A 27,296-nucleotide genomic window follows, 5' to 3' on the forward strand; every position below is an offset into this window, starting at 1 on the left:
CTCCACAAATCCCCCATTCCTCTCCTTTTATTTCCTTTTTTATATATATTTAGGAAAACAACAAAAATAAACCCTTTTGTAGGTCTAAAAATGTAAGCTAATTCAGGAGGTTCCCCCTTGCCATGCCCTCACACACACACACATACACACATACAGACACAGCATCAGCATCATCAGCATCTCCAGCATCATCAGCATCTCCAGCATCTCCACACACGCTCCTCCATCCTCCCTCCCTCTGCTACCTCTCTATGCAGCCCACGGGTTCCTGCAGAATGCTGAGGAGTCACCCGGAGAGCTGATCGCCAACAAATGACATGTCCCTTGAATGATTAATCACTGAGTGCGAGGAATGGGGGAGAAGATAAAAACTGCTGCGTGTGGAAGTTTCCAGGGAAGGCAGAGCTGAACGTGTGTGGAAGGAGCTGCTGGGCTCATCCATCCTGGGCTTTGACTGAGACAAGAAGGAAGCTGCTGCTGAGGAGCCTCATTGCAAACAATGCTGTAATAAGAAAAAAAAAAAGCCACCACAGAGGAGACAGAGAAGGTGAGACTCTTCTAAACATGTCTGTCTTTGGAGGGAACAAGAAGATTTTTTATTTTACTGATGGCATGCCATTTGCTGCATTTTAATGAGGGAGGGTGTCCTATTCCAGCAGCTAGGTGCATGAGGGGGGAAATCATGACATTGGAATGATCCAGAAGGCATGCATGAAATTGGCGCCGGATCTGTTTTCTGAGGAGCTAATTAGGAATTTGTGACAGGAACCTGCGCTGCGGTTACCTGCAAATCATCTCCTGACCTACGCTTAATAGCCGGCGGGGACTGATGCGAACGTACGCTATGTGAAGCTCTGCGTAAATTGTCGGTGCTATATAAATACCCGTAATAAATAACAAAGCAGCGCTCTGTGCTGCGAATGACGGTGGGAGCAGAGCCGCACTAACCTTGAGCTGCTAGAAGTTCAGAGCCTAGTCCTTGCCGTCGTGTGTTAAATAGTCCTGTAAAGAAGGACACTGGACGTCCACTGTGGTAGGATGACATTGTTGCCAAGTACTTGGTTCATCCTCAATGCCGCGTGCCTGCAGTGCAACGTCAAGCCATGAGCAAATCAACTCAACCACATTTGAAGCGCGCACGGCAGAATTTTTCAGCAGAAACGTTGCAGCTCCATCAGAGCTTTTATATGCAGATGACCGCACAGCGTCATCCTATTTATCCTTGATTCTGTGGGATATGTTACATAAAAAAAAACATGGGTCCATCTAGTTCAACCTTTGTGTATGTGAATTTATGTCTTACCCTAATATTCTAGATTTTATTTTTTTTATTGGTTAGTGTAATAGAGAGTCATGGGGGTCGATTTACTAAAACTGGAGAGTGCAAAATCTGGTGCACCTCTTCCATAGGTTGGACTTGATGGACTTGTGTCTTTTTTCAACCTCACCTACTATGTAACTATGTAACATAGAACCCAATGAGCTTCCAGGTTTTATTGTCAAAGCTTAATTGAACAAGCTGAAGTTAGAAGGTGATTGGTTACTATACACAGCTGCACGAGATTTTGCACTCTCCAGTTTTAGTAAATCAACCCCCGTGGCTATTTAGCTGTAAATGGCTAGTTTGGTCATGTTTTGGCAGAAGGATGCGGCTGGCGCTGCAGTGCACATTCATTTACTGAGGTATCTCCTACACAGTAGAAGAGCAGAGCACAGGAAGACTGGAATGACTCACATGACATAACATTAGCACAACATGCATCGTTTTAGGCTTTATTAGATTTCCTCTCGTGTACCAAGTCCAGAAGGATTTTGGTTGCCTCTGCGGGAACAGGTTTACATGGAATGGGAATACCACTGCCAGTGCAATTAAATGCTTCATATAGGAAGTGACTCATGTGGGCACATATTGGCAGAGATGACAGTTTGACCATGTTGAGACATTGCTCATCCTGTTTATAAAGGTGGCAAATAGAAAAGTTATTCTATTTGTTTAATTTGATTTCTTTATTTTCCAAGCATTTATCTGCTTTTTCTGTCATGTTTTTTTTTTCCCATAGCAAATTCTATTTTATGTTGCATTTTGACCAGTTTATATGTGGATGTATGAAATGAACATTTCAGCTCTAAAATGTATCATTTGATTCTGCCTTACTTGTAAACTGGGCATATTGCTTTATTTTCAAATGTAGTATGCTAGGTCAGCATTTCCCAAGCTTTTTCATTCACAGAACCCTTTAAAAGTATGTAAAATCTCAAGTTTAAAATGGAAAAAAATGTAAATGTAGAATTCAATGGGTAAAGTGATCCTGGATGATGATGCACACAACTACCCCATCACATCAGAGCCCCCGCCACCCCTTCATGTCAGAGCGAGAGAATGTCACCAGAACACCGCAGATCTCCAGAACGGGTCCAAAGCTTTATTCAACAATCACATCTTTGTAACAGAAGCAACATTTCAGAGAATCACAGGACCCCCTCATCAGGTATATGGCCTGTGAGACTCCAAAACGTTGCTTCAGTTACAATGATGTGATCGCTGAATAAAGCTTTGGACCCGTTCAGGAGATTTGTGGTGTGCTGGTGACATTCCCTCGCTTTGATTACCTTTGGTTCTAGCCGGTGGTCGCTGCAGCACCCATGACACTTACAGCCACTTTGCAGGAATGTGTGGGTTGGGAAAAGTATTTTGGAATCCCACCATCACATAAACGGTCCCCCATCACTTCAGTGGTCCCCCTTCATATTAGAGTACCACCATCTCATTAAATCAGAAGCCCACGCTTCCCGTCAGAGTCACCGCTATACATGTTAGCCCCCCCCCCACAAACATGAGAGCCCCCATCACATCAGAGTTCCCCTTTCACAGAGTCCCCCATCAAAGAGTCCCATCACACAGTCCTCTTTGCCAATCAGAGCCCTACTTTACTTTAGTTGCTTGACACAGGACGGAACGCAGAGCAGGTCTGGACGAAGGTGCACTTCTGTCTTTTTCTGAATGCCGGAGGTAGCCCACCATGCTCAACACCAACCGCCTGCTCTGAAACAGCGTCATGAATAGTAATGGTGCAGTCAGGATGCTGTGTATCCTTGCCCTAGAGCCTTATTGATTCTTATGGTTCGGGTGCTCAGCCTACTTGCACCATGACACTGATCCAGGGAAAATTTTGTCCTATGTTGTTGGCACCCCATTTGAGAAACGCTATACTGGGTCAATTATTATCTGTACTCCTCAAGAGCAGTATCACACACTTATTTTTATTATTTTTGTATCTATTTTTTATTCCAATAAACTTCTAGCTTACAGGGAGTCCCATGGCTGTATATCTATGGTGATGAACTGCTTCACTTTTTAAGGCATTTGTATGTTTTGTACACTGCTACAATTTTGCATACATTTAAGGCTCCATTCACACCTGGGTGTTTTGAGAATATGACAGAGTCGCTGCGACTCTGTCCACGATCTTAAAACGCACCACAATTGCAAAATGGAGGTTCAGGTGCCATTATTTTCAATGGCACCTAAAACGCGGTGTGGTTTTGCCACAATTGTTTTGCGATTTATCCCACTGCAGTAGTGGCAAAACACACTGCATGAAGCTTGTTGCCCAAAAAGGAGCAGGAGCTTCTTTTGGGGGCGACAAGCTTCTCATGATGTGATTTGCTGCATGTTAGGTGCCATTGAAAATAAATGGCACTTGAACCTGCATTTTGCGATTGTAGTGCATTTTGGGATCCTAAAATGCCCACATGTTATTGGAGTCTTAATTGTATGCAAAATTGTAGCAGTGTAAAAAACATACAAATGCCTTAACAAGTGAAACAGTTCATCACCCTTAGACATATAGCCATGGGACTCCCTGTAAGCTTTACAACTCAGAGGTGCAAACATTACATAGACATGAATATGTAACTAAACACAATTCCTGCTGAGCCTGGAGAGCAAAAGCCCTCTTTAATATTTAGAGCCAACCTTCACTTAAAAGTGAAAGTACCGCTAATCCTCCCCCACCCCCCCCTCCTCTAACATATTTCTAACATATTTAGTTCTTGGGGAAGTGGGGAACCGGCTGTGGGACAGCAGGAAGGCACAGCCAAAATGGTGGCATCAAAGATCCAAAGGCTGGCAATGAACCAGCCCCCATGAAGCAAAGCTCGACTCCTGGGTTGGTGAGTGTCTGTCTCTTAAAAGTCAGCAGCTACAGTATTTGTAGCTGCTGACTGTTAATTTTTTAAAAAAAATGACTGGAGTTCTCCTTTACAGAATAAAACCAGTGTGGGGAATTGGTTATGTGACGAAAGCAAGATTATATCTAGCTTTTCAAATAGCTTTGTCAAGTGGTTGGTGATAATGACCCCATAAGTCGAGAGCTGAAAGGAGGAAGATTACAGGTAGCGATAAAACGAGACTAACAATTTGAGAAGATAGTCAAGAAAAAGAGAGAGGAGAGGGGGTGGGAAAAGTAGTAAAGTAGTTCATGATAGTATATTAAAGATATGGATCAGGGGGTGGACCTGGGTGTTACGCTCCATTCACACCTACAGTTGTGCTCATAAGTTTACATACCCGGGCAGAATTTATGATTTCTTGGCCATTTTTCAGAGAATATGAATGATAACACAAAAACTTTTCTTTCACTCATGGTTAGTGTTTGGCTCAAGCCATTATCAATCAACCGTGTTTACTGTGATTGATAATAAATGACTTCAGCCAAACACTAACCATGAGTGAAAGAAAAGTTTTTGTGTTATCATTCATATTCTCTGAAAAATGGCCAAGAAATCATAAATTCTGCCAGGGTATCAGGGGCGTTGCTAGGTCTGCAAAAGATCTGGGGCTAGAGCCCATAGCAGCGGTCACCAACCTTTTTGCTGGCCTGGGGGGTTGGGGGGGGGTGGTAAGCAATTTTTTCAGGGTGATTGAAGCGCATTGTTTCTATTATTACATTGTAATATAAAATTAAATAGTTCAACTCACCATAATGCAGAATCAGTGGGAGGCCTGGGCGTGTCACTTACCCCATCTCCTGCCACCAGATGCAGTGTGTCACTTGCCACCGTCGCCTGTCACCAGATGCAGCCTGTTACTTGCCACCATCACCTGCCACTAGAAGTGGATTGTCACCTGGCATCAGATGTGGTTTGTCACTTGCCACCTAATGTGGATTGTCGTTTGCCATGTCACCTGCCACCATTTACAGATTGCCACGTCACCTGCCACCATTTGCAGATTGTCACTTGCCATGTCACCTGCCACCTGATGCGGATTGTCACTTGCCACGTCACCTGCCACCTGATGTGGATTGTCACTTGCCACCTCACCTGTCACCATTTGCAGATTGCCACATCACCTGCCACCATTTGCAGATTTTCACTAGCCATGTCACCTGCCACCTGATGTGTATTGTCACTTGCCACATCACCTGCCACCATTTGCAGATTCTCACTTGCCATGTCACCTGCCACCTGATGTGTATTGTCACTTGCCACATCACCTGCCACCATTTGCAGATTGTCACTTACCACGTCACCTGCCACAATTTTCAGATTGTCACTTGCCACGTCACCTGCCACCTGATGCAGATTGTCACTTGCCATGTTGCCTAGCACCAGATGTGGGTTGTCACTTGCTAACTGATGTGGATTGTCACTTGCCATGCCAGCCAGTGCCACCAAATGTGCATTGTCGCTGCATTGGTGGCAGGCTCGCAGCACTGGTCCATTTAGTGAGGGCAGTAGAGCGGTGATGCGTGGCAGGCAGTGAGAGATGATGTCATCTCACTGCTTCCTTGCCGCACCTCCGACATTGAAGAGGCCCACGCTGTGAGGGTGGAAGAGCACTGATGTGTGGCGGGCAGTGAGCAATGATGTCATCTCTCTGCTCCCCGCCGCACCTCACTCCCACATTGAAGAGGCCTGGCTGTAAGAGCGGAAGAGGGGTGATGTGAAGTTGGCAAAGAGAGATGATGTCATCTCTGCTCGTCCGCCCACTCGCTTCTCTCCTCTCATCTGCCTCTCTCATGCATCCCACCCGCCCGCTGCAGCCACGACCCGCTGGTTAGGCAGGGACCCTGTGGCAAGAGACTCGGGGCTATGGGCCCCAGATTTGGGGCTATAGCCCCAATAGCCACCCCCTAGCGACGCCCCTGCAGGGTGTATAAACTTATGAACACAACTGTATATGTATGTTTCTTTTAAGCATTTCTGCAGTGCTTTTTGCATATTTTGCCATGATTTTGCCGCAATTTGTGTTTTTTTAATGCTTTTTTTTAGGCAAATTTGTTGTTGGGCAGATTTAAAAATGCAAAACGCACATCACGGCAAAATTGCGGTAAAAACACACAACATGCTTTTCTGCAGCTTCTGCAACGTGTTCCGTAGAAACCCATGTTAAAAAAAAATGTCCGGCGTTTCTGCAAAAAGCATGAAAAAATGCATTGGTGTGAATGGAGCCTAAAACCTTGCCAGTGTCCAGCACAATACAGGCCAGCTATGAGAGTGACTTCTATGATTCAACTAATGGTTCTGTACAGAACCCATTAAAGGCCTCAGATGGAATTGTTAGTACTTGATGTTTTCAGGTGTGACAGCAGTCAAGGAAAATATAAAAGCCCTAAAGCAGTTGTAAACCAGGATGCACCGAACTCCGGCTGTGAGCCGCATGCGGCTCATATGTGAACCCAGCCTCAGTCGGACCTTCAGAGCGCACGTGTCGGTGATGTCATTGGCTGCATGCACTCTGAATATCTCCTGAACTGTGCAGGTTTAGGAGACATTCAGAGTACCCACAGGTACTCTGCACAGGTACAGGCTTACCTGTAGGTACCAGTAAAAAATAAGACTTTACTTCCACTTTAAGAATAACATTTTTTAATATTGTGAAGTAAAGCAGTACAACTTAGCAGTGACTTAGCTGACCTTTGTTCCATGTGGGACAGGCAATACAAATAATTATTTTCTCTTCCTACAATAACCAGTGGTAGGTAGGAATAGCCCATCAACAGGGGACTATTGCTTTTACTTTTTTATTTTTTAGGCACCTTTCTTGAAGTACTATTCCGACACTTAAAGTGTATATTACCATAAATCTTTTTTTTTTTTTTTTTTTTTTTTTTTTTTTTTTATGTGTGTGCGTTCAGAGTTGTGTATTTTATAAATCATAGTCTCTATCATTTTCATGTACTTCTTCCATCTAAAGTACCTGGTTGATCCTGCCAGTCACCTTTCTTCCTTAAACTGACCACACAAAGCACAGAAGCTGATCTATGTTAGTGTGGTCAGTTTTTATCCTTTGGCTGGCCACTGAAAGGGACAGGACACTGTGCAGACACACAGCATGCCTGCATTGGGTTGTTTGTTCAGCCACTACACCCCTGACCAATCACAGCTTGCCTCTGGAACACACCCCCTGCTCAAACACAGCCTGCATTGTGTTCCAAGCTGAACAGACTATGGAGTACAGACACTCTGTGTGTCTGCATAGTGTCCTGTAACCCCACTCCCCGCAATCAGTAAGAAGAGATTCATGGTCACGTGACAGTATTTTTTAAACTTGTAAAAAAGGTAGGAAAGATAATTTCTGAAACTCAGCAAAATCAGTTATGATGCCTGCATAGTTAGTACTGTATTAAAAATTATCTATAACATTTTATGTTCACAACTTACTTTAAGTGGATGATTGAGGGCCTTCTTATGTGAGGACCTCCAGCCTTACAAATGTACATTCATGACATGAATGGCTGACAATGAAAATTGTGGTTTTGTCAGATCATAATAAACACCCTAGGAAAGTACCATATTTTGAATTATTATTGAAGTTTTAACTTAAAGTGTACCTGTGCCCAGACTATGGATATTAAACTATTTTCATATTCTTAACAAGCAGTAAAGAGCTTACTTTCAATGGGAATGTGTGTTTTTGGTGTGTTTTCTTAACTCCCCAAACATGTTCCAAAATTGCTGCAAGCAGAATTTTTTTCACCGCAACGGAAGCACACCGCCCCAGTGTGAACACATTTATTGATTTTAAAGGGAAGCATTTTTCTTGAGCTTTTCAGGCTCTTTTTTTAATGCAAAAGCACTTGCAGGCATTTGATCTTTTTTTTTTTCTTTTATCTTTAGCTCATAGAAATTTAGCTATTAGACAGGAAAACTCAAGTTACAATCATTTCTCAGACACTCCTGTTGAAGTCTGCTAAAGCCAAAATACACAACACTGTACCACTGCCTGTATTGTGATCTTTGAAAATGAATTTCTTCACAATGCTTATAGATACAGAGATAAATGAGGGTTTGTTTTAGTTTTTGTTTGACCTAAAAATCCACAATTCAAATTTAGCCATCCTTATGCTTAAAACTACATATTAAATAGATACTGTCACCTTGCCCATGCAAAGGGCCTAAACCCCCTTTGCAACATATTGCACACACAGGCTCACCCTGTGCAGAGATTTTTCAGCTTGTGGGACAACAATATGAGCACCTGTAGACTAGGAGTAGATGCCACTGGGACAGCTTACTTCATTAGTTATGCCTTTATACACACACAAACAGTAGCTGCTGCCACCTGTTTTGTAATGAAAACACGCAACATCCTCTATAGCGATATAGCGGTTCTGGCCTTCAAGAAAGGGTCTCTGACACTCACTGCCATCCCCAGACAGGAGACAGGAAAATAACTTGTAAAATTTGGTAGCCCTCACAGAGGCAAGAATTCTTTCACTTCTGGTTAGAAAACACAGAGATTCAACTTAGTTTTCTAAAATATAATTTTCATGACCAGAAAAGAAAAATGTTTACAGAAAAAATAATACATAACAGACAATTAGCAACTGTAAAATAAATGGGATTAAAAGTGAAAAGTACTTAACATAGTTTACCTGGTCTTTGGTTTCATGTAGAGGCTAAAAAGGCATTTGCAGTAATAACACAACCAATCAGGGAGGGATGTGCTGTAGGGGCTGGAGCATATTGTGTGATGAATTGGCAGACATGTTCATAATAACAACTTTTCTAACCATATCTATATTTCCAGATGACAAAGTTGAAATTATGATTTGTTAGACACCAAATACAATATAAACTGGATGCATATATCACTTAAGCCGTGTACACACGAGCGGAATGTCCGACAGAAAAATTCTGACCGTTTTTGTGCCACGGCTGACTTTTCTTTTCGAAAATTCTGACGGACCTAGAAATAGAACATGTTCTAAATATTTCCGACGGAACCAATTCCTATCGGGAAAAACGTTCGTCTGTATGCTGTTCCGACGGACCAAAAATGGCGCTTGCTCTGAAGCAATTACGAGACGGAAGCTATTGGCTATTGGCTATTGAACTTCCTTTTTCTAGTCCCGTCGTACATGCTGTACGTCACCGCGTTCTGGACAGTCGGACTTTGGTCAGACTTTGGGTTGACCGTGTGTAGGCAAGACCGCTTGAATTCCATCGGAGTTCCGTCGGAGAAACCTTCGGAGTTTATTCCGACAGCAAAACCGGTCATGTGTATGCGGCATTAGGAAATTAATGTGTTCCATTCGCTTATAAGATGTTGTAGCATGGGCATGTTTTGTGTCTAACTGATTGCCATCTTCTCATACATCAGTGTAATCACTTTTTATAAATGTAACTCTATCACAGTACAAATTATGGAATATTTGAAAGTGCAGTTTTAGGTCAAATAAAATCAGTCTTACAAATGTGTATTGCATCTAGATTTTTTTTTGGCAGGTTAACAGTGCTTTTTTAAGAGTTTCTGGCTTATTAGAGGTTTGAATAAGCTCATTTAAAAAAAAAATACATGCACATATTTTTGCAGGTAAAAACAAAGTGCATTTATTATTTCTATTTTCAGGAATTTGCAGAGCATTGCACCAACGGTCAGCAATTCGCAAGTGCAATGTCAGGCTCCTGCTGACTTTCAATACAGCTGTCTGCTCATACCTCCGATATGGGCAGACAGTTACTGAAGAGCAGAAAGAATCAATGAACAACGAGAGAACTTAGCAGCACCTGTGCAGTTCATTGAGAACTACAAGCTGTCTGCTGGTGACTGACAGTACTTGTAGTTCATTAATTCGCAGAACTCTATGAATGAATAACGTGGTTGTGTGGGCAAAGCCCCACACAGCCATGCTGTTTTTAAATTGTGACAGTGGATGTGGGAAGAAGATCCCCCACCCACCACATAGGCAGGGAATCAGGGGGTGCGGGCAGGTGCTTCTTAGTAACATGTTAGCCCTCATTCCCAGGAGGCAGATCCGCTGCCACGGAGTCCGCCTCTGTCCACCGGCTCAGCGGGAGATCTCTCCGTTGATCTCCGCTGAGCCGGCGAATGACAGGTCCCTCTCTGCTCAGGGAGCTTGTCGAGCGCCGCTGGTCGCTATGGAGAGATCGGACGAAGATGGACAGCATGTCCATTTTCATCCGATCTCACCCGATCCAATCCGCCAGGGACGTGATGTGATGTGAATGTAGGGCTATCCATCTGATTTTGGCGGATCGGACCGGGTCGGATGTCAGCGGACATGTCACGGCTGACATCCGTCTCTCCATAGCCTTACATGGAGAGCCCGTTCAGGTCCGCCAACAAAACTGACAGGCGGACGTGAACGGGCCGTTCGTGTGAAAGGGGCCTAACATGTTACACCCTAGATACTGGTGTAACATGTAGCCTGTTACTAAAGGTGAACTTATTCTGTAAGACTTCCACTAAGGACCGGGCTCATTGTTAGGCTTGTTCAGATCCTTGCTAAGATGTTTATGCATTGTCCATATGGGGGTTTGTATGAAATGTGTCACTTCCCCACCACAGACATAAGATTTAGGCTGGGTTCACATATGAGCACGCAGCGGCTCACAGCAGGAGTCCGGTGCGTTCTCGTTCACCATTTCAGGTCCAATTTCAGCCCGAATTTTTGGCTGAATTCGGACCTGAAACAAACCAAAAGATGCACAGAACTCCCGTGCAAGTCACACCAGAGCTGCTGCGGAGATATGTGAACCGGCTCCATAGAGAGCCAGCCACAATCTCCTGCTGTGCGAATTGAATGCAGAGAAACCCGCATCCAATTTGCACTAGTGTAAACCCTCTGATTGTTTTCTGGCAAATTTTGAAGAAAGGAGGGGGTAGCACTGTGTTCAGTATAACACCCCCATTCTCCCCACTTAGTTTGGGGTTTATCAGATCTCAGTATCATCACACCTTCCCTCTTCAGTTGGTTGCACAGAAGGGATTGCAAGTTAATTTCCAACACAACTGACTTCTGCTAGCTGTGCTTGTGGGGACAGTCTGTCCATGTTTCTTCTCTTGTGCTGCATAATGAAATTTTACTGCTGAAAAACCAAGCTCAACCTGAGTAGCTTGCTGTTCTCCCCAGCAACTACTGCTTACTACTGGCACACCAAAGCACTGTGGGACATCTGAATAACCCCTAACTGCAGCATCTCCTCAATCTCCGATTTTATGTGTGCCTGGACTTCCAGCAAGATGCAGTAGGCAAAGTGTATGAAGGTGGGTGTGCCCCTGTTGACTATAAGGTGCCTCTACCTGGTTTCCCCATGAACATTCACGGTGAGCAACAAGCATTTCTGAGTTTTCTGTGTGGAAGAGAGGTGTTAATTCATCTTGAGGTCTGTCTCCACTTCCCCAGTTCCCAGCTAACAAGCCTAACAGTGGGGTTGTCTCTTCCTGTTAAGGTTGGCTGCAGATTGATTTCCCCATCCACCTCGAATGGATTCATGGGGAAATCAATTAATTTTCTTTTGTTGCTGGTTGAACAAAAGAAAATGAATCATGTATGGCCTGCCTAAATGTGCTGGTTACAATGAACTGTCATTTAACTAGTTCTGCCTTACCACCTTCAGTGAGTAGATACTGTATGCCCTGCACAACTTTCCATTGTTTCAGTAGACCTTTTGTTTGTCTCCCTCAGCAGGAGGGCTGGAAGCTAGGCTTCTAAGCTGCTCCAGACTTGGGTTAGTCTCCAGTGCTTGATCAAACACAGTACTACAAGCTCCAGCCAACTGCTCCATGGCCAATAAGGACAGCAGCTGAAGCTCAGCAAAAGTCACTAGGCCAAAGCAAGGAAAGAGACTATAGGTATCATCCTCCTACTCTGGAACCAGAGACTGCATATTGGCAGCCTTTGCAGCACTATGGGTGACCAGTAACACTGGAAAAATACTGTTATCAGATTCAGTCATTCAATTTCCTACATCAAACATACATGTGTTGGGTAACTGTGCATGCACGTGGTTACTCCATGGCTACTTCCCTAGGAGAACTGTACATCTCCACTTCATTCCACCCAACCTTTTGCCAGATATCACTCTAGCATCATTACAAAGTTGGTATGTCCATAGGGTCCAGCTGGCGAATTCTGGGTATCATCAGAAAACGCATATTATGAAGCAACACTGGTGTGGATATCACATCCCAGACTAAAAAACTCTCTCATCCTACTTCTTGCTCCCCAATCAATGAAAATAATGGGGTACACATGAATGGGTTCGGGATCTATTTATAGTATATTCTGGTATATTGTCCTTTTCTTCCACAAGCTCAGGGCAAGCAAGTGTGACTTCTAAACCAGTGCCTTGGAAGGTAGTAATAGTGATGGCAGGCTGTAGTTTGGTGTTGTTACCAGTAACTTTCCCACTGGCAAACAGCACAGAGGAAGGGGTGCTGCCCAGCTGGCCAGGTGATGTTCCTGAGATGTCTGGGCTTGCCACAAGGTAGCATCTGTGGGTATCAGATGAAGGGGTAGCCCCTTCATCTGATGTGGTCATCTGCAGTGGTCTGATGCCACTTTAGGGGAATCAGGCTTGCGCTCTAACATAAACTGTTGAACGTCTACAGGACAGATGTGTAGGAATTTGTCCTGGATCATTAGGTCCTCCAGAAATTCATAGTTTTTTTTAATACTTTAGCCCACTGCCAGAATGTGGTGGATAGGTGGCTTAGCACACCTGTGTAATGCCGCGTACACATGACTGGTTTTCCTGTCGGAATAAACTCTGAAGGTTTTTCCGACGGAGTTCCGACGGAATTCCGCTGAAACTGTCTTGCGTACACACGATCACACCAGTCCGACCATCAAGAACGCGGTGACGTAAAACACGTACGACGGGACTAGAAAAAGGAAGTTCAATAGCGAGTAGCCAATAGCTTCCGTCACGTACTTGCTTCAGAGCATGCGTCGTTTTTGGTACGTCGGAACAGCATACAGACGAGCGGTTTTCCTGATAGGAATTGGTTCTGTCAGAAATATTTAGAACATGTTCTATTTCTAGGTCCGTCAGAATTTTCGAAAAGAGAAGTCCGATGAGGCATACACACGATCGGAATATACGATGAAAAGCTTCCGTCGGACTTTTTCTGTCGGACATTCCGGTCGTGTGTATGCGGCATAAGAGTCTGCGGGTCCTCTTTGCAGTAACCTGAATTTCTTGCGATATACTTCTGGTGTCAATTGATACTGCATAATTATACCATCTTTTATGACACCGTAATCATAATTTTTTTTAGTTGGCAATACAATGCCAGGCTTCCAGGACCTTGCCTCTTAGCCTCTGGAGGAAAAGAGACTTAACCTCTCCACATATAGAAAGACTTCTTTATAGTATGATCTGTGAAAATGGGGAATAGACTCCCTTAAGAACTAGTTCTGGCCAGCTTAATATGCACAAAATAAAACTGGATATTTACATTTATAGGTAATAACACCAGAGATTGTTGATACAGGGAATATCCAATTGCATTCCAGTAAGGAATTTTATTTTTTTTTAATTATTTTTTCCTTCATTGAAGCAAATTGGACCATGCATTATAGTTGTTTTTTCTTGCCTTCCTCTGAATCGACTGTGAGAATAGGATTTTGTATATACATTTTCAGTTGGTTGAACTAGATGGACTTGTTTCTTTTTTCAACCTATGTCACTATGTAGCCCTGGCTTTAGATACCAGGCTCACTATGTCGGTGGCGAGTGGTACTGACAACCTGTTTTTTAAAAGGATAGGAAGGAAGTATTAATGTCACTGTCATTCTCCATGACTGGAAATTTGGATGCATGGCCCAAAGCCAAAGGTGTTTCCCAGTACTCAAGGGAACCAAGTGTCTGATCCTGTTGCTGGAACTATGCCACAGGATCTTTAGCAAATATGCACTGCAAAGATACTTGCAGAAGAATTGATGTTGGGTACACATTCTAGGCTGTGGCCCGGAACATTGGTCGATACATTAGGTTCAGTTCTTGTAACTGTACCCAGCTGGGCTGTACCAGAACCACTTGTACCTGAAACAGACAGGACTCGTTCTACTGCAGGTCCCACAAGGATTTGTTTTTCAGGGGTTGTACTTGGCCCTTTAGTTCCAGTGAAGGGAACTCTTAAGGTGTCAGCATACCAAGACATTTTGGACAATTTCATGCTACAAACTTCGTGAGAACAGTTTGGGGATGGCGCCTTCCTGTTCCAACAAGACTGCGCACCAGTGCACAAAGCAAGGTCTATAAAGACATGGATGAGCGATTTTGGGGTGGAGGAACTTGACTGGCCTGCACAGAGTCCTGACCTCAACCTGATAGAACACCTTTGAGATGAATTGGAACGGAGACTGCGAGCCAGGCCTTCTTGTCCAACATCAGTGCCTGACCTTACAAATGCGCTTCTGGAAGAATGGTCAAAAATTTCCATAGACACACTCCTAAACATTGTGGACAGCCTTCCGGGAAGAGTTGAAGCTGTTATAGCTGCAAAGGCTTGAACTCTACAGACTAAGACTGGGATGCCATTAAAGTTCATGTGTGTGTAAAGACAGGCGTCACAATACTTTTGACAATATAGTGTATCTCTTAGGAGCTTTGATGTATTTTATTAATCTGCTGGGCATTATGGCATAAGAGTGTTTTGTGTCTAACCGATTGCCATCTTCAGTTTTTATGAATGTAACTCCCTCACAATACAGATTATGGAATATGAGTTGAAGTGTATGAAATATGTATGAAATAGGAGGGAGTTGAAATGTATGAAAGTGCAGTTTCAGGTCAAACAAAACCAGACTTACAAATATGAATTGCTACTGGATGGTTTTTCAACAGGTAATAAAAGGACTGCATTAAGAGTCTGGCCTAATGGAGGTTTGCAACAGCCATTTAGGACAGGCTCTATTAACATGTTGTGCGGATTCTGGCTTAGATCTTTATGCATTCCTTAAGTTGATCAGCTATGTGTCAAAGTGTTTAGAGCTGTTTTGCTCTATTTGGGGGTTTTACCTCTCCACCACTGACAACAGTCTCAATCTATTTTTATTGCTGACTTGTGAATTTTTGGAGAAATGAGGGGACACCATGTTTAGCACAACGTCCTCTATCTCAGTTTGGAGTTTGTCAGACCTCATTTTTATCACACCCTTTTACTGCCTGCACTCCCTCAGCCTGCTCAATCCATTATAGATGATGACACTGCCTACTACTATGACAGTGTTCGGGTGAACCAGCCAATCACTAGGGGAGTGACGCCACTGTACCTCCAAATCACCTAAAGAAACATGAATTGTAACACTGTGCTTCATGGCCAGATGATAGATAAGATGGTGAGTAGTTAGCTTATAGAGTGCAGTGGTCAGGACTACAGTATGTGCCTATGACCTATTTGCCTATGACATTGCTTACAGTATAGAGTGTATAGGTTTAGGGCTATGTAACATATGGGTTGCTGCGGTCAAGGCTGTGTAACGTATGACATAGCAGATCAAATGCAGGGCCAGAACTATATAACATACACTACAGAATATAGAGAGCAGGATTCAGGACTATGTAATATACAGTCTGACATAGTGTATAGAGTGCAGTGGTCTGGATCGTGTGAAATATATTGATTTACTAAAACCGGTGAATGCAAAATCTGGTGCATGCTATGCATGAATCTATCCATTAACCATGTAAAATTGGGAGGAAATAATGTCAAGGTGGTACGGGTCAGCTTAAAATATACAGTGATCATTATTATGCAGTGTACAACATAGCGTATGGGGTGCAGGGGTTAGGACTATGTAGTGTATGGCATAGAATATTGAGTGCCAGTCTTTAAACTATGGCCCATGGGATGGTTACAGCCCTCTGTTTATCATAAACCACCCACTGCATTGAGGAAACTCTCCATACAGGGCATTATTTTTGCACATTGTACACAAACTGCCTGTTCCTGCTCCTTTTACCAGGTGTTCCTCCTCCTTTACCTGTGCTATGTACCTGTTACCCAGATCCTGATGCCTCTACCTGCTTCCCTTGTCCACATTCCACATTCTGGCCCCCGTTCTGACCCGTCTCGACCCTTCTCACATGCCGTCCCTTACAGTCCAACATGACCCAGCCTTACTTGATCTTTCCCCCTTGTATATAGTTAGCTAGATTGTTAAGTTATTTTTTTTACTATGTTTCAGTTGTCATGTGTGTTCACTATTGTTTGCATACGTTTGTGGCATTGTATATTTTTGTCACTTGCTGTGCTCCAGTCTCAATTGTGCAGCTACACAGATCTGGTCCCACCTTCTTTTGCAGATTATCAGCACTTAGTATCCTAATAGTCATCATGTCACTATCATCAGAGTCTCAAACTGAGTGAGTGCGTATGACCACCCACTGCCCTGCCAATGTACGATCCTCACAGCCACCACCACCATTGCACATGCAACCCCATGAGTAATAAACAATATTAGTGGGTACACTAAGCTGACAGGAGGAAGGCCGCACATTGCCTGGGTCATGTAGCTGTGTCTGCGTCAGGTGGCTACCCAAAATCTTCCTGCGACTGTAAAACATATTCTTGGAAATCTGAGATTACTCTTGTGGGTTACTGGGCCTCTTAGCATGTTTGCAGAAAAGAGGGAACAGCTCCCTTATCCTTCTTTACTATCTGGGATGTTTTGGATTTTTAGCTCTGACAAGTTTTATCCTTGGATAAGCAGCATATTTTTTAAATTTTTGCCACTTCTACTAAACTGAATATTGAAAGAGGCTGTCAGCTCTTGGGCTTAAAACAACAGGAGATTTTAACCCTCAGTGTATCCATATTACCCTGCCCACACCCTAAAGCTTCAGGTTTTTGCTAGTGTCCTTAGGTGATGGACCCCATCTGTTGGAGAATTTTTCTATTTTCCACCAGATTTCCTTTTCTCCTTCAGCTGACACTTCTATCAAGATCTGACTGCTTATTGCCATATGGCAATAGGTTCCTGGATCAGCTACCCTCAGTATATATCTTGGAAACCCTGGATACCGTGGCATCAGGGCTAGCCTATAATGTTTTGCTTCAGGCACTGGATCCTGCATTATGTGGTTACCTTGGCACATGGTACAACAAGTGTAGTTAACAGCAGGGTGCTCTACAGATCCAGGCCATGGTACATTCCTATGATACCCAAACCCAGAAGACCCCATTGGGGGTATTCTTACTGTAACAGACAAAGCCTGGACCCTGGATTGGACCATTGACCATTAATAAAGGTAAGGCAGGCTTTCCCTGTACCTTTACATACCTATTTCTGGCTCTATATGCCTTGTTGCATCATTACTTGGATCTGTAGTACACTGCAATATATCCTTTTATCCTACACAATTACATAATTCAATGCACACAAGTTGTTCTGAAGGCACAAGTTATGGAGTAATGCACATTTTTTTGTTTTTTTTTCCCCTGCGCATTATAGTGTCACTTTATTTGGACTTGTAGGTAACATAATTATACCTAATTAACGACTTGAACATCAGAAGGTTTTACCCCCTTCTCGACCAGGCCATGTTTTGTTATTTAGCGCTGTGTTACTTTTTTAACTTGCAATTGCTCGGTCATGCAACACTGTGCGCAAATGAAATTTAAATAATTTTTCGCACAGATAGAGCTTTCTTTTGATGGTATTTCATCATCACTGTGTTTTTTTTAATTTTTTTTGCTTTATAAATGAAACAATGCCAAAAATAAAAAACAAACAAACATGTTTTTCTTAATTTCTGTTATAACATTTTGCACACAAAAAATCTTTCTTCATAAACTTAGGCCAAAATGTAGTCTGCTATATTTCTTTGGTAAAAAAAAACCTAAATCACTGTATATTACTTAGTCTGTGTGAAGGTTATAGAGTCTACAAACTGTGGCATATACTGTATATTTAAAAATTGATCAATCCTAATGTACTGATGGCCTCTCATTTTTTGAGGCCCTAAAAGGCCAGGACAGTACAAATACCACAACCCCCCCCCCCCCCCCCCCATCAAACCACCCCTTTTTGAAAAGTAGACAGTCCAAGGTATTTGATAGGAAGCCTGGCAAGTTTTTTGAAGTTGTAATTTTTTAGTCACATTTTTTTTGGAAAAGGAAGTCCCACCAATTAGAACAGGTGCCATTGAAATGAATAGGCTGAGACTTTGATGTCCAGAGTCGCATGATAAGTCGCACAAGTGTGAATGCAGCCTAAGACTTTCTTTTTTTTTTTAAAGCCATGCTTTTTTTTTTTTTTAATTCTAGTAGTGCCTCTTTTCATATTATTTTAAATTGAACTGGCAGCTCATGGGACTAAAATGGGAAGAGCTCTTAAGTTTCAAAGGTAATTTTCTATTCATGAGCAAAAAAATACATTAGGTCAAATGCTCTACTTTTTAAAAAAATAATCTTAAAGCTGAATTCCGCAAACAAAAGCCTTTATTTAGATATATTCCCCAATTGCCACAAAGGATAAAAGTTGACCCAGATATTACTTTGTGGAAGTAGCAGTGACATCATCGCTAGGCTATACCTAGCCTGTACAGAGAGCAGAGCTGTGGGAGGGATCCAGCAGGTTCCGCACACTATGGGCTGCCTACAGAAAACAAACTACAGGAGGGGGCGGGGACAAGACCAGAAACCTTGCACAATGAAAGAGAGCAGCCATGGCCAATCTTTTGTACAGGAAGCTCCTGCACAGAAGCAAAGTTTCACATTGGATTAGACAGATCTGGAAGAAAATATACGAAGCATACTAGGATTCAAGGAAAAATTACACATGACTTTTTTGTATTTAGATGCTTATCCCAGAGTTCAGCTAATATATTATCCATTTTTTCAGGTAAAGTATCAGTAAGGAAGACACTAACATCCCCTACCCAGCTCCTATCCTGTATAGAGCACCCATTGCCTTTAGGGGTGAACAAGGGCCTGTTGCAGTAAAAGAAACAGATCCCTACCAAACAGGGATGCTGCACAAGTTTAAAGGGGAACCCCACATTGCTGTAAAAACAGTGGTGCTTTGGCAAATGCTGCCTTAACCTCAAACAATGAGCAGTTCAGTCAGCCTGACAGGATAAGGCCTAGTGCGCACTGAGAATTTACTCAGCTCCTCTGAACCTTCTTCTCCTGACAGGAGAAAAGCTGCTTTAAAAATGCCGTAAAATCTGCATATTGCACACGTGTTTATGCGCGTTCATGCATTCTGTTGGCCAGAACTCTGGAAGCTGTGTCTAAAACAAAGGCAGGCAAAGGGAAAAGGACTAGTCACCGATATTGCCAGTGGCCTCTTTGCAGCTGATCTTTTACCCGTTACTGACTTGTTATACTTTGTTCTGCACTGTGCCTCTGTGTAGTGGTGGCCATCTTGGTAGAGGTAGGTTTTACTTGATCATGTCAAAGCTGTTAGCAAGGAGAACAGTGCACAGCACAGTAGTGACATCTCCAAAGCTCAATACAAAAAACCTAGGAATAGCAATCACAGGCAGCAGTGCCCTAGATTTCAGACTGCAGATATACGTCTATAAGGGGGTATCCACGGGAGTGCATAGCCACCCTCACATATTAGAAACATATCAGAAAGAGCACTGCTATTTTTTAGGAGGAACTCAAAACAAAGGGTACATTTTCAGAGCATTACTTACATACAATAAACAATTCTATATGTTCCTATAATATAGCAACTTTACTTTTTCATTTTATGTTTACTTTATGACAGAACTTCCCATTTATAAACATCTGACTGTTGAAAGTTAATTGTATTTGCTCTGGTTCCATACTCCATGCCATATTAAAATGTTTTATATTCATCATTTACAGCCTAACCTGTGACAGACTGCAATAGTCTATTTATATTACTGAATACAGCATTTTATATATACTGTATATATAAATAAATGTGTGTGTATATATATATATATATATATATATATATATATATATTGTTTAGCAGCTTGTAACACATACTTTCCCCCCTGAAAATAGGGGGCAAATCGCATTGGACCAGTGTTCTGTCTATCATAAGAACCGGCCAAAGAGGCGGGACTGTGTGCGAGCGCTGAGTAAACAGGAGATCCCTCTGTGTAATCTGGCACAGATCAGGCTGCAATGATGGGCAATGGCGAGGCTACATATGGGCACATATCAGGCACATATCAGGCTTCAATGTTGGACAATGGTGGGGTTGTTTTTCAGGGGTTGGGCTTAGCCCCTTAGTTCCAGTGAAGGGAACTCCTAAGGCGTAAGCATACCAAGACATTTCATGCTCCCAATCTTGTGGGAACAGTTTGGGGTTTGCCCTTCCTGTTCTAACATGACTGCTCACCAGTGCACAAACAAGGTCCATAAAGACATGGATAACCGAGATGAGTTTGGGGTGGAGGAACTTGACTGGCCTGCACAGAGTTCTGACCTCAACCTGATAGAACACCTTAGGGTTGAATTAGAGAGGAGACTGAGAGCCAGGCCTTCTCATCCACATCTGGAAGAATGGTCAAACATTCCCATAGACATACTCCTAAACCTTGTGGCCAGCCTTTCGAGAAGAGTTGAAGCTGTTATAGCTGCAAAGGATGGGCTAACCCAATGTTGAACCCTACAGACTAAGACTGGGATGCCATTAAAGTTCATGTGCGTGTAAAGGAAGGTGTCCCAATACTTTTGGTAATATAGTGTATGTAGTATCACTCATACCGTATTAGCTTTTTGGACAACAGTTTCTTTTAAATCCATAAGCTTGCATGGACAGACAGATTTGTTGACCATTACATAGTACAAAGTTTTTAGCAAGAATTTCTTGTGAGAAAGTGTCATCTTCCATAAGCTACATACTTGTATGCGCTGCCCCTTCTATACCAAGAACAGGTTTACTTAGCATACAGAATACCACAACAAAGACTGCCCTGCAGACTATAAATTTAAGGACCTAAAATTTATTGTGAACATATGGTTAATGAATTTTCAAGATAGGTAAAGTGGTAACAAACAAAGCAGATCAACCATTACAGTACTGCCAAAGTTAGAATCCAGAACAGCTTAAAAGTATAGTCTAATCAAAGAGAAAATAGTTTAAGTACTGATTTTTCTTTTCTTCCTTCTAAATTTTACAATGCAGTTTGACTTCACATTTTTTGATATGTATATCATGCATTAAGTTATATATAGTTTTCTTTTGTTTTTGTTTTTCTCCTATTCTAGGACCCAACAAGCGATTAAAATGCCAGAACAAAGTAATGATTATCGAGTAGTGGTGTTTGGGGCAGGAGGTGTAGGGAAGAGCTCCTTGGTCCTGCGGTTTGTCAAAGGAACATTTCGAGACACGTATATTCCAACTATTGAGGACACATACCGGCAGGTCATCAGCTGTGACAAAAGTGTCTGTACCCTGCAAATCACGGACACAACTGGAAGCCACCAGTTTCCAGCCATGCAGCGACTCTCCATTTCTAAGGGTCATGCATTTATTCTAGTCTTTTCTGTCACCAGCAAACAGTCAATAGAGGAGTTGAAGCCAATCTATCAGCAGATCCTACAGATCAAAGGTAGTATAGAGAGCATTCCAGTAATGCTAGTAGGAAACAAGTGCGACGAAACACAGCGTGAAGTGGATACAAAAGAAGTAGAGGCGTTGGCCAAAGAGTGGAAATGTGCCTTCATGGAGACCTCAGCTAAGATGAACTACAATGTGAAGGAACTTTTTCAAGAGCTACTGAACTTGGAGAAAAGGAGAAACATGAGCCTAAATATTGATGGTAAAAGGTCCAGCAAGCAGAAGAGGGCAGACAAAATTAAGGGAAAATGCAGTCTCATGTAAGCAAATACAATCCTGGCACATTCATTTCAGTTCTGCATGTGCAAGGTCATAAAACGTGTTTCCCTTTATTTTGAAGAGAATTTCAATCCTTGGCTGCATTTTAACACTGTGACTGCACAGGCATATACAATCTGCCTTGCACAATAATTGGGCAGCGACTACGTTTTGCTTCAAGTCTATATACCATGTCATTTCGTTAAGAACACTGACGCAACGTACTTTTATCATCTTTTGTAACCGGATTTTGGCTTTGTGAACTTGCCCTTTCTTTGAAATGGTAATCAAAGAAAAAAGACACGCTCCCACATAATGGCTAAGTATTAGCCTTATGAGAACAGTGGTGCTGTAACAGAGTAACAGGAACAAAATCATGTGCAGTAAAAAAGAGATGTCATTAAAAGCACAAACATCCCAGCAAAGATTTTTTACCCAGTCGTTGAAACAATGTATTTGCAAGAATGCATCATCCCAGAACAACAAAAGCAACAATTGCACAAACCTAATATGAAAAGGGATGGACCAGCATCAAAGTGAATTATTCTTCTAAATGAATACGCTATTCATACTGTATGCTGAAAACAATAAATAGCTGATCTCTACAGCTATAGAAAAACAGGAATGTTAGGGGATGTACTATACTACATTAAATATGTATGAAGATTTAGTGATCTATAGATATGACCATAAATCTACATTACACATATGTATTATATGTATATCAATATAACGCAAAATCTTCTCTATTTGCAGTGTACTCATAGTTTTAATAAAAAGGTATATGACAACAGGTTTTTTTTGCAGTCATCTTATACCATCAATTAAATCATGAGTGTACTGCAACCTTTGCTGTTTTACAATCATTTAGGGAGAAGACTCCTGTTACATTTGCCCTGCATGCTTTGGTGCAGTTCTTCTAAAGCTTTATGATAAACACTAAATATACAGTGTATATATATATATATATATATATATATATATATATATATATATATATATATATATATATATACATATAAACTAATGAAAGCACTTCAAATACATTTATATTAAAGGCCTCATTTGGAGCAGGACTACCCTTTGCCTTCAGAATCACTTTTTTCCTTCTTTGGAATGCTGTCATGCAAATCCTGCATTTTGTGGAGTGAGATTTGCCATCTTTAGAGAATGTAACTCTTTAGTTTGAGGGTTGAAGGAAAATGGAAAACATTTAGTTACTGCAATTTTGGTGTTGTGATATGAAAGCCATTTGCCGCCTTGAATTTTTTAGCAATATGATTGGAGGAAATATCCTGTAAAATAGGAACATCACAATTAAACAATGCTTACTCTATTGATTGTACACAGTTTTATACAATGAAATCCTATTCCTTGGCTTTTACATGACCATGCAAGGTAATTATGTGACCTAATGACCACCACAAAATGGCTTTTCATACCATTACAGATCTCTCTGTTATATTTATCCATAGGGTAGGGTTAAAGTCAGGGTAGGGTTGAAGTCATTTTTTGGCTTATAACACACTTACACTTGGCCAGAAGTAGGCAATAGGTAAATAAGAACGCATCCGACCATATTACTTTTTATCACTACCAGGAGTCCAGGTTTTCCTTAAATTACACCAGGTTTTGTTCCCTTGTCCACTGGTCATGCATGCAAACAGTTTCTGGGTTCCAGTGTGATGAGGCTTACAGTACAGTTTTTGTTGATAGGAATGGTGACAGGTTTCTTGATATAGCACCAGTCTCTATGCTTCCCTGCCACCCCTTTTGCCTACAGGTGCGATACGGCTAATGTCTGTGTAAGATCCATGCTGGGGCTAATACAGCCTTAGACCTCATGCATACTTAATTATTTTTGCCTCTAAATGCCTCTCCTTGTTAACCCAAGTATCCATGCACACATAGAAGTTTAAAGAAATTTGGAGGTAGAAAAAAAAACATCACTTGTGTGTACAGAGGAGGAGCTCAAAAGCGCTTAAATGTGCATAAACGTACATTAACGGTAGGCGCATGAATGTAAATGCAAAAACGCAGCTTTTTACCAGATTTTGCTGCTGGCAAACTTCTCTAGAAAAAAATGTGTCAATAGAATACATTGTGCATGAAGCCTTGATGACCTCCTTACCTCCCCATGCAACAGTGTTCAGGTCTAGCAAATGGCCACTCATGCTTAAGCGCTGCATCCCAGGAGGAAGGGAAAAGGTCACATGCTTACACTAACCTTAAAGCAAAACTACTTAACTCACTAACACATTTTCATATTTTGTCCCTTCCCCCTTCCTCTTACACAAATGCTAAAAAGTATTACAATTTATACCTTAGTGTTACTTTTTTGTGCTGCAAGGTAGCACTTCCTCATTGCCAGCCTAGGCCATACCAGCTGACTACTGAGATTGCTGTCACAGCTATCCCAGGAGGCAGTGTGTTACTAAGCCGCAACTTTTGCAATGCATGTGTGCATGGGCTGCAGATTTCTGCACATGCTCACAATTGCCGCAGGACACTATAGTACCCATCTACCTGAAACTGGCAGCATTTGTGCGCATGCATGGAAGCCCTCTGTGTATGCACAGATGTGCTGTCAGTCTTTGCCAGCTCCCAAACACCTGGCAGAGACCAGTGTCGAATCATGCATGCGCCATTTTTAAAGATGGCAGCATTGAACAGGGGGTGGGGAGGGAATTCATACTTTGTGTAATCCTGTTGTAAGTACTGGGTGTTTCCAAGGTTTTCACAGGCAAATAGAGTGGCAAGGGAGGAGAATAGGAAAGAAAAGTATCAGTGGAGGGTGCCCTATCCAGAGAACCTGTCACTTAGCCATGACTGAGCAAAACTGACAGATTCTCTGACTGGGTCACATAGGTACTGCTTCAATTCTAAAGTCATTTTGAATTGAAAGTCATTTCTGTCTATACCTGTCTGTTAGCTTTGACGTTCAGCCCATAACCACCATTTCATGTTGTTGATTCATTGTATCCATTATTGATATATTCTTTCTTTATTTTTGAGACTGTCCCCCTTGATACATTTCATAATTTTGGAGTTGTTACAAATGCACATGTAGTTTAGTTACTGAACATTTGACCTTTTTGGAACTCCAAGAGTTGGCTCATGTCGCCACAGATCAAAGCTTTAATTGACACATTTCTTTTACATACTGACATATACTGTGAATTGCCAATCATCCCAATGTCACTCCTATTCACCATTGTTTTATGGTAATTTATGTACAACCTTTCAAGTAGTGTTATTATATTATCTACATTGTATGATATATGTGCGCCTATTTACTGTGTGTGTGTGTATATATATATATATATATATATATATATATATATATATATATATATATATAGTTGTGTTTACATATCCTGGCAGAATTTATGATTTCTTGGCCATTTTCAGAGAATATGAATGATAACACAAAAACTTTTCTTTCACTCCTGGTTAGTGTTTGGCTGAAGCCATTGATTATCAATCAACTGTGTTTACTCTTTTTAAATCATAATGAGAAATCAGAAACTACCCAAATGATCAAAAGTTTACATACCCTGGTGATTTTGGCCTGATAACACGCACACAAGTTGACACAAAGGGGTTTGAATGGCTATTAAAGGTAACCATCCTCACCTGTGATCTGTTTGTTTGTAATTAGTGTGTGTGTATAAAAGGTCAATGAGTTTCTTGTCACCTGAAAGACCCTTGCATCTTTCATCCAGAGCTTCACTGATGTTTCTGGATTCTGAATCATGTGGAAAGCAAAAAAAAAGGATCTGCGGGAAAAGGTAGTTGAACTGTATAAAACAGGAAAGGGATATAAAAAGATATCAAAGGAATTGAGAAAGCCAATCAACAGTGTTCAAACTCTAATCAAGAAGTAGAAAATAAGGGGTTCTGTTTAAACTAGGGTTGCACCGATACCAGTAACAGACTGAGTATGAGTACTAATACTTATTCTCAAGTACTCGCCGATACCGATTACCGATACCTATTTTTACATTTTTTTTTTAGAACTTTTTTTTGGTGGAGAGGGGTTATTGTTTTAGGCGGAGAGGGGGGAGGGGGTTATTGTTTAGGATGGATAGGTGGGGTTATTGTTTTGGGCAGAGAGGGGGATTATTGTTTAGGGTGGAGAGGGGGTTATTGTTTATGGTGGAGAGGGGGTTATTGTTTAGGGTGGAGAGGTGGGGTTATTGTTTTGGGCGAAGAGGGGGGAGGGGTGTTATTGTTTAGGGTGGAGGGGGTTATCGTTTAGGGTGGGGAGGGCTGTTATTGTTTAGGGTGGAGAGGGGGTTATTGTTTAGGATGGAGGGGGATTATTGTTTTGGGCGGAGAGATGGGATTATTGTTTTAGGTGGAGAGGTGGGGAGGGCTGTTATTATTTAAGGTGAAGAGGGTTTATTGTTTTTGGTAGAGAAGTGGGGTTATTGTTTAGGGTGGAGAGGTGGGGTTATTGTTTTGGGAGGAGAGGGGGTTATTGTTTTGTGCAGAGAGGAGTTATTGTTTAGGGTGGAGAGGTGGGGTTATAGTTTAGGGTGGAGAGTGGGGTTATTGTTTACGGTGGAGAGGGTTATTGTTAATAGTGGAGAGGTGGGGGGGTTATTGTTTATGGTGGAGAGGGGGTTATTGTTTAGGGTGGAGGGGGTTATTATTTACGATGGAGAGGTGGGGAGGGGGTTATTGTTTAGGGTGGAGAGGTGGGGTTATTGTTTAGGCTGGAGGGGCGGGGAGGGGGGTTATTGTTTTGGGCGTAGAGGGGGTGGGGGTTATTGTTTAGGATGGAGGGACAGGGAGGGGGGTTGTTGTTTTGGGCGGAGAGGGGAGAGGGGAAAGGGGGTTTTTGGGAACCCAATCACTGCACTATAACACCCAGCAGACCTGTCCTCCCCCTCCAAGAAGTTCTGCAGCAGCAAAGCCTGGCTTAGTGCAGGACACACTACTCACCTAGCAGGCAGATCTGTCACCCCGCAGCCGCCCGCAGAGGAGCCCGAGGAGGAGAAGCACATCACCGGAGGACACAAAAAACGGAGCCATTGCGGGAGGGGCGGGGCTGTCATGAGAGGGGGCGGAGCCGGGGCGGGTCCACTGCGAGGAAGGGAAATCCCCACTGACAGCTGAAATGTTGTTGGTTGTTAAGGATGCATCGGCCCTGCATCTTAACAACTAATGACTGCCTGCATTCTTTTGTATACATTTCATCTGTCAGCGGGGGAATCGCGC

General features: G+C 42.3%; 1 protein-coding gene across 1 annotated transcript; it reads left to right on the plus strand.

Moving 5' to 3' along the window:
- The first annotated feature begins 126 nt into the window (after positions 1-126).
- DIRAS1 (DIRAS family GTPase 1) lies at positions 127-23,081 on the plus strand. The gene is made up of 2 exons (XM_073595700.1): positions 127-547; positions 21,461-23,081. The coding sequence occupies exon 2, from the start codon at positions 21,480-21,482 to the stop codon at positions 22,074-22,076; it is 597 nt and encodes a 198-aa protein (XP_073451801.1). The 5' UTR covers positions 127-547; positions 21,461-21,479; the 3' UTR covers positions 22,077-23,081.
- Positions 23,082-27,296: the final 4,215 nt, after the last annotated feature.

Source organism: Aquarana catesbeiana, linkage group LG01 (genome assembly GCF_042186555.1).
Source record: "Aquarana catesbeiana isolate 2022-GZ linkage group LG01, ASM4218655v1, whole genome shotgun sequence".
Lineage (NCBI taxonomy): Eukaryota > Metazoa > Chordata > Amphibia > Anura > Ranidae > Aquarana > Aquarana catesbeiana.

What these genes read in the sequence shown, in the direction of transcription:
- DIRAS1 (XM_073595700.1), top strand. Translation starts at nt 21,480, where the DNA reads ATGCCAGAACAAAGTAATGATTATCGAGTAGTGGTGTTTGGGGCAGGA.